The sequence below is a fragment of the Protobothrops mucrosquamatus genome, unplaced genomic scaffold (assembly GCF_001527695.2).
Source record: "Protobothrops mucrosquamatus isolate PMUCROS unplaced genomic scaffold, P.Mucros_1.0 scaffold45, whole genome shotgun sequence".
NCBI lineage: Eukaryota > Metazoa > Chordata > Lepidosauria > Squamata > Viperidae > Protobothrops > Protobothrops mucrosquamatus.
The window spans coordinates 3,655,178-3,672,039 of NW_015386427.1; the positions used below are offsets into that span (position 1 = coordinate 3,655,178).

A 16,862-nucleotide genomic window follows, 5' to 3' on the forward strand; every position below is an offset into this window, starting at 1 on the left:
TCACTGCTACCTGATGAAACTAAAATATGGCGCAAACTACCATCACTCTGTTTCTGGGTGGAAATGGTTTGAATATGTCTTGAATGAGGAATACTGGAGAAACATAATCCATTTGATCCCATCTGTTTCAGCAAGCAAGATAAGAGGTATCGTGACCCTGAAACTAATGAAATTATATTTGCTATAGTTTGGAAACAGCGAGAAATAAATAAAGGCAAGTGGAATATTTATTTATTTATATTTATTTATTAAATGCTTATGTTGCCCATCTCACCAATACAGTGATTATGGGCAGTTTACAAAAAGATAAATATAAAAACAATTATAATTTTTTAAAGCTATATAAAAAACTAGAACCCAGATGTTGGATGGCATGGGGGTAAGATCTTCTTAACCATTCAACCATACCCAGTTGGGGCCCCAAGACAACCAGCAAAATCTTTGGGGCCCCAAGACAACCAGCAAAACTAGGTTTAAATAACTCTGTAAGGCCAAAAGGCAGGACAAATTGGGGCAAGATGGTTCCTCAAATATGACAGGAATATGTGCCGGATCTCTGATATTTTGGGAACTACTAGATAGATGTGGTTATACTTATAACTTTTAGATAAATGGACTGGCTAACATGAATTTGAAACCTGAGTTAATCAGGTTTTTCTCCATCAAATCAGTAATCCAGTACAGAATTATCAATAACAATAGGTAAATTTTGAGATTATATCATTCTATAGACTTATTTGAGTACTACTTTTTTTTTTTTAGTTTTTATTGTAATGCAGGTGAAAGTTTACTATGATGGACCCATATGTGTCAGAAAGGTTGGGTCAGATTTCAGTGACAATGACTTTTTCAACTGAGACAAAGCTCATGATGTGCCAACTACAGATGGCAAAAAAGGGCTTTCTGAAACACAGTGCCAATGATGAGATGCCTGCCATACATGACAGCAACTGAACTTGCTTGAATTATTGTGCCATCATCCACATACACTTGAGTGATTTTAGGTTTGTCAGAAAGGATATTTTTGACAAGAAGAACCTGGAAGAAATCAAACAGAAATCAATTAGCTAGTCTCTTGCATAAAACTTTGGCTAATGACAATCCTGCTAGAACTTCCCATTCTTCTATGCGTCCTGTTTAAAAAAATAATTAAGGAACACCAGAAGACTAAATAAATAAATAAAATAAAAATAAAAGTGTTTTATATAGATGCTCTACTAGAATGACTTACAGAAATAATAACTTAGTTTCAAAACATCTCAATTGTGATCTCTTACTTCACTGTAAACAAGGTTTTCATGTTTCTCATCTACGTTTCATGATGTTTATCCTTGACTTATGACTGAAATTGAGCCTGCAATTTTGTCATAAAGTGGGTCACTGACTAAATGACTGCTCTAGATTTTATAATCTTTTTTCGTGGTGCTTGTTAAGCAGATGTGGCCGTCATTAAGCAAACCCATTGTTTGCTATGGGACATTTGTTGCTAGAAACTGAAAGTAAATGCTTGTTTCTGGCAAAAATGTTTGAGTTCCTGAATTCTGGTAATGTCTGATATAGTTGGTATGATGCCTATGCTTCAGAATGTATTCATTTTAGGAACAAAATCAATGAATTATTTGGTAATACAGTCCAATTTTATTTAGTGTACTTAAGAAATATCCGGGACTAGTGACCACAATGTTCCTAGCAAATCATCCATAGTATTTCAATAAAGGAAACTCTTGCAATTCTTCAAGAGTCCAACTCTTCTGAAATGTTTGTTGTTCTATTTAAAGGAGCATTTTTTTTTTCAAATAACCTGCAGATAATTAGTTCTTAATTTAGTAACATGGTTATTAAGTGAATCTTCCCCATTGCTTGTGGATTACATGATCCTGGGACATTGCAACCATTATAAATATGGTAACTGTCTGAATTTTGATCATGTGACTATAGGGATGTGAAAAATGGTCATAAACCAGTCACTAAAATGAACTGTTGTGAGGACTACGCTTATTCACCCTGGTTGAAAAATTATTATATAGTTATAAAGTGCTTTGTCAAAAATAATCCTTACTAACTTACCTCTGAGCCAGGAGGATTATTTGGATCATAAGAAAGGAGTTTCGCAGCGTTGGGATGACATCCTAACCAAAGGTCTCCATTAATACGGTCAACTGATATGTTGTCAAGGATAGTGTCCAATTTCAGGACCTACAATGAACAAAAATAAAATTATGTCCCTTCGGCTACAAAGAAAATACAAGACATTTGCTGCAATTAAGCAGAACCACATTTCATTAGGAGCTCATCACAAAAGTCTGCTTACATATCTGTATTAGCATTAGGCAGCTTGGTTCTGTTCCTAAGTCAGACTTCTGAGCCATGAAGCTCATGGAAAAGACACCAGCAGCTCATGGTATCAACTCCAATCTCAGTTTCCTTCAACACAGGCCAAGGCTCTTAGTAGTATCTAAGGAATCAAATGTTCCCTATCTCTGATGTAGCTCTATAATTTATTCTTTGATTGCTAAAAAATTTCATAAATACTTTCAGTCCCAGTATGAAGAGTAATGGAAAATCATCCAAAACAATACATTATCTTTAGTCAAAGCAACCAAGACAATATATTACATATGAGTATTGTGTACTATTACATAATCCCAACCTATTGTTCTAATTGCTACACTTACTTGTTAAGAAATTAATATTTCAAGTGGAAGGGATATGCCTATTTCTTTGACACATTTGTTTACTACCTACATTATATTTCTAAATGATTTATAAGAAAACTTAACTATATATGAGACCATTTCGACACAATACAAACCAAATAAATTACAACAATTTGAGTGGCTGAAAAATCAAAGATATTTTCAGGACCTGCTTAAAAACCAACAAAGGAATTGGTGTTTCTAACACATACAAAATGTTTAGATGTGATAATAGCAAAACCCTAACCCCCGGGCTTCTGTCAAGTGAACTCAGTGGACATTTCCAGATTTGTTTAAATGTTTTTTCACCCTGCCCATGAGAAATAGTGATATGCAGAAGAAGAAGCATGACAAAGCCACTAACAGCTTAATCAATCTCATTTAGCACTAAGCCTAGAAATAAGCACTAAGCCTGAAATTGAATTGTACTTTAGTATGAGTTTTCATGGCTACTTTAGAAACAGTGCAACTTATGCATTTTGAACGAAACGAAGTTACTGGATTGCACATCAAGCTAATCATACATAAGTTGCAATGTGATAGTCAAGACTAGGAGGAGATCAGCTTTTTGAAAGATAATTCTCAAAGATAATATAACTAATTTGCCAGCCAATATAGATAAAAGTTTTCGTATTGATTCCATTTGAAGTAACTACTTCCCTCTGATAGGTAACTCTAACTTGGTTATATATGAGAACAGAATAGTGTCTGCTGGCCAGGTTTCTTCTTTTAAGCAGTCTTTTCCTATGCAGAATATTAGTACGAGCCAAACTTTAGGTATTTCAGACAATGCATTTCTCTCCACTCCAACTAATATTAGTGCTCAGAATTTTATCCATTTTTTCCCTTATTCTAATACCATCTTCCTGTAGTTCTAGATAACAACATAGGCTTTCAGGAAATATCTATCCTTCCTAAATGGCCCTGACTGATAAATCCTTCTTGTCCTAAAGGCCCAATTCTATTAGTGATACTGAATTACCAGTATTAACATCCCATTGACATATGTCATAAACTTACCAAACACCAACAGTAATAATTCATTAGAATTAACGGAAGATACATATTCACAAAAATATATAAGATAGCAGAGTGCTTAAGTTAAAAAAAATATTCAAGATCTAACTTTTGTTTCAGATATAAAGAATACCTGAATAAGTTATTCAATCTTCAAAGAGAACCAAACTTACCTTCACAGGAGATAAATTCATATTAGCCATCTTTTGAAAGACATGGATGCTATGGTCCAAAATATCAGCAACGTAGACAAACCTTGAAATGACATATTGTTAATTTTACTTATGTTATTAGTAAATTATTTGTCCTTACTTCTATCTCCCCTTTCCCAGAATATATGGAAAAAAATAATCAATTAAAAAGAATCTGATAAAATGACCAACTATAAAACCATTTGGTATAAAGGGGTTGGAGGGCCGGTGGAATGTTCTATTATTGGATTAGGGTAGGAAAATTGTACTTCTATATTTTTAGTGAATTCTTATCACAAGATCTTTTAAAGTGGTTCTTAAAACAATTTTTATTTCATTAATACCACTCTTTTCTTTTAAGGAAGTCTTTCCTAACTTGATCATGTTGACTCAAGATTACAGAAGTTGTAATTCAATATATTTAGAAGGCTACAAGTTGCACTAGATTAGGACAACCATCCAACTATATTTCTAGTCTTTTCCTCAAAACAGCATTTTTTTTTATAAGAGATTAATTTTGAGGAACAAAATTTATTGCCTTAGTTTAACTAACCTAAACCACAACAGATAGCATTATCTAGTCAACTTTTACTGATCTTAATAGAGTTAAGCAGGATCCTAGACTACAGCCTTGGAGTGATTAAAAATTAGAAAGATGAGGGGAAAAACCCTAGAATAAGGCAAAGGTATGTCATTTACTTATTACTGACAATAAAACAGTGATGTGCCAATGATTGTCAGGAGGCAACACAGATTAGATTTTTTTTAAAGCTTCCCTCACCTCAATTATATTATGTGTTCTCAAACCCAATGATGAAAGCCTAATGTCATAAAGAACTAAATTAAGGAAGAACTGAGTTAAAAAAGAAACTTACTTTCCATCTGGTGAAATATTAATGCCATTGGCACTGTAAAATCTTGATGCTACTTCTTTAACTTTCTTTGGGCTATAGTAGATAACATTTGTCCAGCTCAAACCCCAAAACATCTCGACATATATAGAGACAGTCTCTGATCGGAAATAACGGTCATTGGTGGCATAGAAATTCTCAGGGCCCACAGCAAGAACATCGTTGATACTATGACAAAAATGAAAAATATAAAACATAACATTATAACACTGACGTTGCATTAGTTGCTTTCTAAATTTTCTTATGAAATTTGTAAAATTGCTCCCAAAATATTGTGTGCTCTAAACACAGACTTTAAGAACACAGATCTGTTTGATAGCTCTATCTGACTTTGTGGTCTGCAGAAAAAAAATATTTAAGAGTAAATAAAATTACAAAAGATAAGCCCCAAACTATTTTGTGCTCTAAACATCCATCAAGTGTCCAAATGAATATATTCCCCAAAATCCTAAAGATGAAATTGACCGTAATAGTCTATGAAGAAAACATTGTCCTCTGTTATAAATTCTGTCTCTTTGAGGATGGTGGTAGAATATAACATAAAGGAGATGCTTTCAAAATGACAACAGAAACTTGACAACACTGAGTAGGGCAGGCATGTTGTGAATATTTCCATAATGGCCTTGAATCTTAGCTTCTCACTTTTTATTGGGCTATTAGTTAATACATCCAATCCTTTCAGCCCTGCCCTATTCAGTATCATTTGGAAGTTGTACGAATGCTTATCTTCTGTAACACTACATATTCCTAAGTAATTGATTTCTACAATATGTAATTTGCTTTAGATTCACATTGCAGCAAATAAAGAATCAACTTGATTCTTACTTTATCTTACAATATCTATCAGTTCTACAAACTTTTTACTTTTTGACTTTCTATGCACCTTATTGAAATGTACTAGCATTAAAATTATATTGTATTGTATTGAATAACTTTTATTTTCATAGCCTTGAAAACCCGACTCTTTACCCAGATCTTTGGTGAGAGATTGAAATCTCACTTTATCAATATGTCCATCTTTTATCTTTTTTATGTTTTATTGATTTTATTGAAATTTGTTTGATTGCTATGAGCTACCATGAGTCATTGAGAATTGGGAAATGTACAAACTTAATTATTAATTATGATAATAGTGCTAAGTATAGAATCAAGATTTTCTTGGATATATACTGTACAATCATATTGCCAAAGGCAGGTGGTATAGCCTAAGATTGGGCTACCTTAGCAGATCCTTATTTCCTGAGCTCTCCCCTTCCAAAATTCTTCTCTTGTATTTCTAGCTCCAAGCACAGAGACACATGAAGCTAGAAAGCTAATAGGCTTAGTTAGTTCCATTCTCTGCATGAAGGCAGTAATCTTCAGCACTTCCAGTTGCATTTCAGCAGCTCAAATGGAGGGTCCTTATGGGTCCATCTGACCCGTGGGCTAGAGATTCTCCATTCTTAGGATATGGAATGGAGTAAGCATTTGACTGTTTAAGTTACTAATAAGAAATATTTTGTAAGCCATCCAGAATCAACTTGTAGGGGAGATGGATGGCACAGAATTTTAATAAATAAAATAATAAAATAAAATACCGCAAAATACAAAAAGCAAAACTGTTTTAAGTCAACTAGTGCTCTCCAAATGGAATACAGCATTGTGGAAAGTTGCCTAAACTCATTCTAGTGCTGATAATTTTTCTATTTCTGCCTCCTAATTTTTAATTAAAAAGGGCATAGACATAGTTAAAACAAGAATGATTTCACAAAGTTAGGCATATATGAAGAAGTAAGATAAGCAATATTGGTTAAACTAGATTTAGCTAAATTTCTTTTTCTTTTGTTTATTTCACTTTAATTTCCTTGGCTTAGTTTTTTTTTTTTTAACAGAAGAGCATGATGCATTTATCTATTTCACGTCACCTCATCATTTCATATTCCTTTCAATCCCCTTTTCCATTTACCCTCTACCTTTCAAATCACAAACACAAACCTAAAATATATTTTTTGTAATATACCTTGTTAGGAGCTCGTGTGTGACAGTTCTTAAGTACAGCAAATATTTTTCATCTTGAAAAAATTTAAATATCTCCACTGCTGACTTGCCTTCTGGATGATTTACCACAAAGAGATATATGCTATCATCTAGAGAAAATGAATATTTGAGCAATGTTAATGCAAGTTACAATGATAACATAAACACATAAAGTAACTGTCAGCGTTTCATTCACCTAATCATCAACTACTGTAATGGATATAGATAATTTCTTCTTTTTTTCTTATGCTGCTCTAAATCTCTTCTACCCTTTATATTACTGACCATAGACCACCAATTTTTTAAAAAATACTCTTAAATTTTTCCTAAAATATGCACAACATATCAGTAGGCATATCATAATTGTCTTCTGGGTTCCTGGTTGTAAGCCATTACAGTCATAAATTTAGGCACCTATCTGGCTGGACCTGAAGTTATAACACTTTGGTGGCAATTTTTAAGTGAATCACTGCAGTAATTAAGCAAATCTGTGGTGGTTAAGCAAATGCTGCAGTTGTAAATGTAAACTCATGCTTCTGAACATATTTTTTTTTGCTAGAAACTGGAAATTTTTTTGCAAATCACAGTCACATGACCATAGGGCATGTTGTAAAGACAAATTGATTGCCAAGTATTCAAAATGCAGTTATATGATCATGAGAGAGTGGGGTGGCAGAACATTTTACCATGGCCAGAAGTGCATTATGGGCCATAAAGCACCTGTTCCAGGCCCATCTTAATTTCAAACAGTTGTTGAGTGATTGTTTGCAAGCTGAGGACTATTTGTAGCAGATATACGCAATGAGAAATATTTTGCCCATACTTTTGGCAAACCCAAAATCGTGATTATCAACCAAAGCTAACTCTAATCAACTTAATCAACTCAAGCTGAAAAGTTAATATGAAGAAAATTAGGACCATGCAATAACTTTGCTTACTCTTCTCCATATAAAAACTGATTCCATGAGGATTGAAAGAATCCAGATCAAATCCACCTTCAATTCTCAATTCAACTGGACGAGGACTTTCTGCGTTTGCATCCAGCAGTAAGATTTGTCCTCCTTTATGAGGTTCAAAGCTTTTCAAACCAGGATATTTCAGACCCTTGAAATTGAAATGAAAGAATTTTTATCCAGTGACAATCAATATTCTATCAAAATTGCTGAGATTAATGATTTCCCATGTGTTTTGAAACCGTTTGAAGCACAGCAAAAATGAATGCAAAGTCCAGAGGCATTTTGCAATAGTTCAGTTGATATTGCTCTTTCCCAGGTAGTCTAATTACAAATAGGACATGTTCTGGTAACCTTATATTTAGGTTACTGTAATGTACCGTAATCAAACCTAGCAAAATAATTGTTTCCCCTGGGTTTTCTTAATTCAGAACAGTGCTCAATTTCCCCCAAATCCATCTTTATTTGATTGCTACGATTTACTGGAGTATAACATACAATGTGACACCAATTCATATTTTCTGAGTTATTTATCATTATTAATACTCATACAATCTCTTCCATTAGACCACACCCCTTTCATTCAGGAATATGTTTCTCCTTAATTTCTTAGGCATACAAATATTTTAATGCATTTATTTCATTCATTTGTTCATGTCAGTTAGCTATTATCCTCTTACAAGTTACAGTTTTCTATATGATAATAGTTATCAAAACTTCCAATTAACAAAGCCTTAATCAATTGAGACTTTCACATAATCTAAAAGAAAGTGATCCCAAAATTATTAGCCACAAATATATTTATATCACATGCAGCAAACTTTGAAAAATGTTAGTATTGAGACAGTTCTGACCCATTCTGGCTAGTGCAAAGTGCAATCAAAGCCAATTTTGCTCCAAGCTGCTCCCATTATTTATACACGCTAGGATATCTACAGACTATTGTACCTTATTTTTCTATTCTCTAGCTCTTCAATAAACATTATTCTTACAAATTTATAATTTGTTTATATTATTATTTTACCTTTTTTCACCATTATTGGGAATGTATAGAAAGAAAATGATCCACACAGAATGATCATAGTTGCTGAAAATGTGGGTAAATGAAATTACACTATTCTTACAGAACTCCTTTAGTGTCTAATATTTTACTTCCATATAGTGCACCAAATAAATGCTGCATTTATTTGCCCCAATAGACTATTTTGTCACTGCAGCTGGTGCTTAAGAGTGGAACACCATGAATTATTTGCAGAGCTGACTAATTTGACGCTTCCAAAACTCTGGGAATTCCTTCCACCAAAGGAATTTGATGCTATCACTTTTAACAGAATAACAGTGTTGGAAGGGACCTTGGAGGTCTTCTAGTCTAACCTCCTATACCATCTCAGAAAAAATGATACAGAGAAATAAATAAAATAAAATAATAAAATAAAATTCAGCTGTGGCCTCCTGCCTATATATTTATCTTGGCTCCACCTACTGCTTAGAATTCAGTCCCCTGGGTCATCCAAGTTAAGCGCAGAGAGGCAACCCAAGGAACCGGATGATTATCAGAAAATTGAATGATTTAACCCATTCTGATAACCTTAAAGTTAATCCATAACGGGCACAACATAGGAGGAATAGGGGGAAATCAAGAACAACAACAACAGCTTACGGAGCTGATGAAAGCCAACCCATTAGGAAGTACATCAATATCCTCTGCACCATTGTCTGCAAATAAAAAAGAGTGTTTTATTAGTGATATTCAAATGAAGTCCTAAGACAGGGGAGAATATAGTTCCAGGTAGTCCACAAAGGAGCCCAAATTTTATGTTGCTAAGTGAGACAGTTGTTAAAGTGAGTTTGCCCCATTTTACGACCATTGCTGCCACAGTTAAGTGAATCACTGCAGTTGTTAAGTTACTAACATAATTGTTAAGTGAATCTCTCTTCCCCATTGACTTTGCTTGTCAGTAGATCACAAAAGGTGGATCATATGACCCTGTGACACTGCAATTGTCATAAATATGAAACAATTGCCAAGCATCTGAATTTTGATCACATGACCATGAGGATGCTGCAAGGCTCGTAAGTGTGAAAAACTGTCATAACTCATTTTTTTCTATGCTGTTGTAACTTTGAATGGTCACTAAATGAATTGTTGTAAGTTGAGAACTAGCTTTACTGAAACCAGAGCATGACTGCCACTGTCTGACAATAGGACTAAATGCCACTTCTACTTCTATTTCAAACAATTTTTCCTTTATTGTCTCCCTCACAAAGTTGTCACTGCAAGACAGCCTCTGTGTAAGACATTATAGGAGAGATGGATCATTAGGTTGTGCAATAAGCAGCTTTATAGCCAAATCTTTACAATACTCCATTTAAAGATATCTTAGAGCAGGACCTTGGAGTGACATCCATTTGAGAGTGATAAACTAGGTGTTGCCTCACTTCTAGGAATCATTAAAATCTGAGTGGATGGAGAACAATAGGATGACAATAGGCAAAGTCAAAGATTCAAAGATGCTTGTACACAATATTCCTTCCTATTCCTCTATTTTGAACGTAGCTATTCACTCCTGCCTACCTCAGAAGGCTGGGACTATGCATAAAGGTGTCAATAGACAGCCAATGGATTAAAGTAAAAACACAACTCACGTGTCCTACCTTCTGAGCTATTCTGACTCCTGGAATAACAAATATCTCATCATATCTGCTCTATGCAGGAAGTAGGGGAAAAAATGCTAGGTCCTATTCCGTTCCATGCTATATGCATGTGTTTATCTTTGCTCAGTAAAGTACTTATTAACTATACAGATACCGATATTGTAGTACTTTGAATTATTAATGATCCCTGAGGAACTAAATTATCATTTTAAAATAGTTTGGTGTCTTTCACTTATAATTGTGGCCAAGGTTGGATGGGCTTGCTGACCCATATTTGTTTTTTCATGGTATCTCTTTGTCCTTGCTAAAGCCATATGCCAGCAATTAAGCATTTTAATAACTAGTAGTTAAATATACAGGAGGGGAAAACTCTTCCAGAAGAATAATTACATCTCCCAATGCAGTCAATTAAAGCAGCTGATCTTGTCCAGTCTTTTCAAGAATATCTCAGCCTCCTTCCCCACCCCCAATTACTCATTTCTCTGCTGCAAGAAAAACTTCACTCTTTTGAAAAGTGTGATTGTTATCTGCAGAGATAGAGAACAAACTACCCAAGGTAAGTTCCCTTATCTGCAATCAATGGCTGAAAATTTTTTGTTGCTATGGAGATCCTGCAGAATAAGCAAAGGCCACAAGGAACGTTCACTCTGTTTAATCTTTGCCTGGGAAGGATACATCTTCTGAAGCCCTGCTTCATCTTTCTAGGGTGGTGCTTGTTTTGCATTGTTATCTGAAGGCCACATAAGCCATTTATTCTGTACAGACACTTTTTCCCCTTTTTGGTTTTGTGTTCTGCAATGCCCAACTATAGAAGCCATACAAGGTGCATGATCTTGCATGGGCAGTAAGCTTTCAATTTCTACTAAAAGCATGGCAAGTCAAAATGTTTAACAATAGCTCAGTTTTACTATTAGTAAGAATAACTGCAGGTAATTCTTGACTTATGACCATTTGTTTAATAATTGCTCAAATTTATCACAATGCCGAAGAAAGTGACTTACCACGAGTCCTTGCACTTATGACCAGCATCCAGGCACATGACACCAGTACATTGTAATTGTTTTAAATACCTGCCAGTTGCCAAGCGCCTGAATTTTTTGATTCGGTGTATTACAGTGTACTGGGGTCACGTGATCACCATTTAAGACCTTTCCATGAAGCTTCCAGGCAGCAAAGTCAATGGGAAGCTGAATTCACTTAACAAATGTGTAATTCATTTAATGACCACAGCAAAAGTTGTAAAATCAGTTGTGACTCACTTAACAAGTGCATCAGTTAATGACAGAAGTTCCAGTCCCAGTTACAGTCCTAAACCAAGGACTACCTATACTTTATATAATACACAGGCTGCTGCTTACCAGAATAGTAGTGATTGACATAGTCCATTTCCATATTTCCAACTCCTGAAGTGCCACACAAGCACTGATTGAAACAATACTCAGAAAGTGGTTTGCTGAATGTTAGTTTAGTGTTATAAACATTTAGTTGGCCTGATTTGTATATAACTCCTGGCTTAGCATCATCTTCAAACTGAAGATTGATTTCAGAGAACTGGCTTCAAATCTATAGTCAGCCAGAAAGCTCAGAGGGATTTTATGCTTTGTCTGATTTTTCACAAATGATAGCTATGAGGAAATATTAGTAAGGGGAATTTTCCCCTGCATTTTATCCTTTTTCTCTGTGCAGAAATCTTTGATTAAAAATATAGTAAACATCTAACTATATAGAAAGCAGAGCAATTATGTGCTTTCTTCAGCAAATATATGACCAGCTATTGATGAGTTGTCAAAGTTTCCTGCACATGTGCGCAATTCTGCATAAGTAACAACAAAGATGCCACAGACGTACCAATTCCTGGTATGAGTTCACAGTTAGGAAGGCGCTTGGGAACCAGTTCTCGGGTGGCAAACAGCTTCTGCCTGCAAGGAAATATGCTCAATAAAATGGACAAATAAAATTGGACAATGCACCACACAGCAAATAGAAAATTACTTTTACTTGAGATTGGCTATAATGACAGAATCTTGCAAGTTTTGTTCTGTACCTCCTCTTCCTTATAGTTCAGTGATTTAGGAAAGCGTTTGCTTGAATCACTTCAAGCAGAGAGTTAAAACTAGATTCCTCCCATTTTGGGATAAGCCTCAGCTCTGCTTCCTCCTTCTTATATGGGAAAAAAAACAAAGTAATCTTATGCACAGAATTCTATTTGTTAAATTCAAATCAAACGAAGTAAAACATTCAGAATAAAAAAAAGACAGAAAGTTCAGTAATGCTCAACCTTGTATATGACTAACCAAATAGTATGAAAGGGGAAAAAAGCATGAAAGCTTTTAGTATTAGTATTAACATTACAAATTAAAGCCATTGGAATTCTCAGTGCAAGTGAATAGTTCATTTTGTTCATCTTGTGCTGGGGCTCCCTCCTGTGGCAAAAAGAAAAAAATATATTAAAAGAGTTAAAAAAAAGATCTGGTGCTTTTTAAAATGGTTTTGAAAGTTAATTTCAACCAAATCAAAACAGTTAAACAATATGTTGTCTGACTGGAAGCAAATTTATTTTTTTCTAATGATTCCTTTTATCTCTCAGCAACACAACTACAATACATTTTTTGTTTTTTTTTAAATAGACTATACTTTGCTAATTTTTAAAAAATCATATTCTATTTGTTTCCTATAAATACACACTGCGGGTTACCTCTTTGCCTAATAATATTAACTCAATAAGAACAGCCTTTGCCCTTTTCTCTATAATATGCAACAAAAGATAGGTTACGTTTGCTTTTTGAGTGACATGGCTTTTGACTGTGACAATTGTGCATTTATCTCTTTTGTTCCCTCCTACCCTTAAATATGCAATATTTGTAATACAGTGGTGTATTAAACAGAAAACTACATTTGGAGATGGGAGAAAAGGAAATATACTTATTAAAGACATCAAGCTCAATATTTTTTTCAGGGCATTCAGCTGGGGAAGTATCAAGATTGCATTTAGCTTCGGAGATATATTTGGCTCCTTTCCTTTATATATTTGTCACCAATCAACAGAGTGGAATGTTTTATTTGTTTTCATACAACACAAGCTGGAAGGAATACTTTTTTACTGTCAATTCCAAGTCTGGCTTTTGGGAGGGAAGTGCACAAAAAGAATCCCACAATTATATGATGCTGTATCTGGGGGACATACAATTGCAAGCAATTGACACCTCAACCCTGAGTTCATGTCACTGAATCTGTAATTGAAGAAGTGCTCCACCAGAAATGGCAGCCTTGTGCCTGAAGAGGCACTCTTGTTCCCTGGGGAAGGAATGTCCAACATGGCCTCTCTCCCAGATCCTGGGAATCTTGCTGTAGCTGCAAACCAGCATCATTAGAAAAAGGAATCCAAACTCTGGAAGATAGTTGAGGTTTGCAAAAATGGTTAGCAAAGAAATATTGGAAAAAGTTTAAGCATTATTTTCTTTAAATTTGTGTGTTTGTGTTTGTGTGTGTGTGTGTGTGTGTGTGTAAAAGGCACACATGGAGGCAAGAGTCTGAAGAGGTAGGATAGGGCAGTCCGTTTTTGGCTAGCAAGTGAGCACTATTAGGCTAACAGGTTTTCTATGATCAGCTACTGGTCAGAAAATGATTAGCTGGCAGCTCTTTGTGAGTCCAAGACCTCAGCAACTTTATGATGCTTTGACTTCAATTTCCAGAATTCCCTAGCCAGCCAGCATTAGCTGGGGAAATCTGGGAGCTAAAGTCTATTTGTCTTAAGGTTGCTAAGGCATTGGGAAACATTGCTAAATAATCATGTCATCAGTTCTGTACTCATAGCATTCTGATATCTGAATATATCTGTCAGAACATCCCAGATCAATCTCAGAAGCATTTCAAATTGGATTCAAGGGGTTAGGAGACAGAAAAACTGGTTCTCCCAAAAAAAAGGCCTTACTGTATTAAGCTATCTTTTTGTAAACAGTATTTACAAAACTTTAAACAGCAAAATAAAATCCTTTAAATACATAAAAGTTATGTATTTGCTGTTCAAGCATTAATATTAAATTACTACAGAGTGTCCTCTATAGATAAGAAACATTTAAAATGAAAGTTATAGCAGTCCTCTGTCCAATTAACTGCTAATTAGCAGACTGATCTGCCCCTTAGAGTAGGCTAAAACAGCTTTTTCCCACTGGCTATCTTCTCTATTTGTTAGACTAAATCTCCCATTATCCCCAGCCAAAATAATTATCTGGCCAGAAAAAGCTGCTTTTCAGGCATAGTTGTACAATTAAAACTGCAAGCCATTCCTTCTTGTAAGCAAATAACAATTCCCCATTCTGGGTCATAGGACTTATGACAGCTGAAGCCCAACCCATATAAAAAGGAAAGATGGGAAATGCCAGCTATTCCACTGATAAATGAAATGGTGCAAGGAGAACCACATATCAATAAACCACATCTGTAGCAGTCTCACATGCTCAGAGTTGTGCTTGCATGCGAGTGGCTGCATGCTGCTTTTTCCTCATTTGATAGACAATCTTGCTGGATGATCTAGCAGAGATCAGACAGGATAGAAACAGAAATTACATTAGCAATTGCACTTTTCAATAATCAGGAATGTGGATGAACATGCATGCATTCAGCCTTCCTGACAAGATAGCAAGAATTTTAATAATTATTCCTTTATAAACTTGTACAAAACCTGTATAATATTGCATTAGTCATAAACAAAAACGTTAATTTCAGGTCATTTTTGCAAAGGCACAATATTCCTGCTTATTGGGAACAAAATTTTGAAACAGCCAACAAAATCTGGGTTAAAGTAGCAAACAGAGAAATGCAGACAGGGAGCTCACCAAGAAATTGGAATAGAGTGATCCTTCCTACCAAATCCAGGGAAAAAATTGGGGGAAAAGAATACTTCAATTTTCAAAGGAAAAGCAAGACATAAATATAATTCTGAATTATGCAGTTGAAAGCCACACCCTTGAGCTGGTTGTAGCAGGGATAAGATACTTTGAAATCACCTCTCCGAATTACTCAAGGAAAAAAAATTACAAAATTCACCCAGCATCAAGTCACTGTTGCTAAATAAAAAGTGTTCCCATGCTGCTACTGTTTCCCCATCCCAATTCCTCAAAAGCAAACTGAAGACAATCCTTGATCTTCATTTCTGCCAAAGTCAAAATGTGAAAAGCAAAGAACATTATATAGGCACTCCCCCCACCCCCGAAGTGCTATAGAACAAAACTGCAGTGGTTAAAAAAAAAAAAATCACTCAGCTTCATACCCTCTAAACATAAAATGATTTTTGTGTTACACAGGAGCAGCTTCTACAACGGGATGCTGCAAGGGTGATGCAAGATTCCCTATAAATGGGGAAACGGACTCCACACAGCCACAGTATTTCAAAGAAACACAGCTTTGCTATAGTTTCAAATAGAATATTGTAATGTATATGTTAATGTTGAGAAACACTGATGACGATTCCAGGTATAGGAAAGCCACTGCAATTAGAAGGCTGGATTAAAATGGATTGCCCAGAAGCAAATTCAAACTCACTGGACACCTTAGATTCTTTTTTCATTGATAAACTACCCCACAAAGTTGTGAGAATAAATAGCAGAACCCAGTGAAGAAAAGTGCACCTGTCTTGTGGTCCTGGAAGAAATACGTGAGTAACCAGGGGAAAAAAGGGCATGTTTATTCCAAGCCATTTGATGTATTAATAATTTCACAGGAAGCATTTCACCGCATTATTGTACAGACCTATCTTAACTTCTAAGTAAATAAGCACAGAAAACGCATAACCAAGACACAGGCATAGTATCGCGAACCCAATTGAATTTATCAGAGAGTACCCTTGCCCCTTGTATTCACCAGGCTGCAGCGCTAAAGACGAAAGAGAAAATAAATTACACCCAATCGTATACCTACTCAAATCAAACGGGCGAAAATCGCCGAAATTTGCACGGAGGAGCACGCGGAGTCTAGATAATTTCACATCGAAGCAAACCGGTTAAAACCGATGCTATACTTACCGAAATACTATGAACCTCTCCACGAGCAAGGCTCCAAAAACGACGAAGACCGTCATCAGTAGCATCAGCCTCCTCATGGTTCAGCCTGACTTCGGTACCCACGAGACGGAGACGGAGACGAAGACGACGAAGACGAAGACGACCAGCCGCCGGCAAGCTCCAGGGAGAAATGTGGTCCCGCGGCTCCCGCTCGGCTTGATATTGAAGAACCAACTCCGCAGCGCCTCCCACCGCCAAGAGATCGCATCGAAGGGGAAACGCCCAAGCTCGTCCGTCTACTCCAATCAGCACCCAATTTGGCAGGGCGGAGGCGGGAATTAAAAAGTTTGCTAGAGCCGCTGCGTTCTCCAAGGTAAGGTAACTATGAAGACCTTCTCGAATCATGGTTATCAGACTCCTGGAG

The 16,862-nt window shown here is 35.6% G+C and overlaps 1 protein-coding gene across 1 annotated transcript; it reads right to left on the minus strand.

The window, feature by feature from the left end:
- Window positions 1-261: 261 nt before the first annotated feature.
- LOC107283648 (serum paraoxonase/arylesterase 2) lies at window positions 262-16,547 on the minus strand. Its single transcript, XM_015811578.1, has 9 exons — window positions 16,460-16,547; window positions 12,288-12,358; window positions 9,445-9,500; window positions 7,770-7,935; window positions 6,815-6,941; window positions 4,780-4,983; window positions 3,887-3,968; window positions 2,068-2,196; window positions 262-1,038 (listed from the first exon to the last, which is right to left on the minus strand). The coding sequence occupies exons 1-9, from the start codon at window positions 16,534-16,536 to the stop codon at window positions 880-882; spliced, it is 1,071 nt and encodes a 356-aa protein (XP_015667064.1). The 5' UTR covers window positions 16,537-16,547; the 3' UTR covers window positions 262-879.
- Window positions 16,548-16,862: the final 315 nt, after the last annotated feature.

What these genes read in the sequence shown, in the direction of transcription:
- LOC107283648 (XM_015811578.1), bottom strand. Translation starts at nt 16,536, where the DNA reads ATGAGGAGGCTGATGCTACTGATGACGGTCTTCGTCGTTTTTGGAGCC. An exon ending in AATATTTCACCAGATGGAAA is followed by an intron (nt 3,969 to 4,779) that starts GTAAGTTTCTTT and finishes TGTCATTTCAAG; the next exon opens with GTTTGTCTACGTTGCTGATA. An exon ending in ATAATCCTCCTGGCTCAGAG is followed by an intron (nt 1,039 to 2,067) that starts GTAAGTTAGTAA and finishes GATTTCTTCCAG; the next exon opens with GTTCTTCTTGTCAAAAATAT.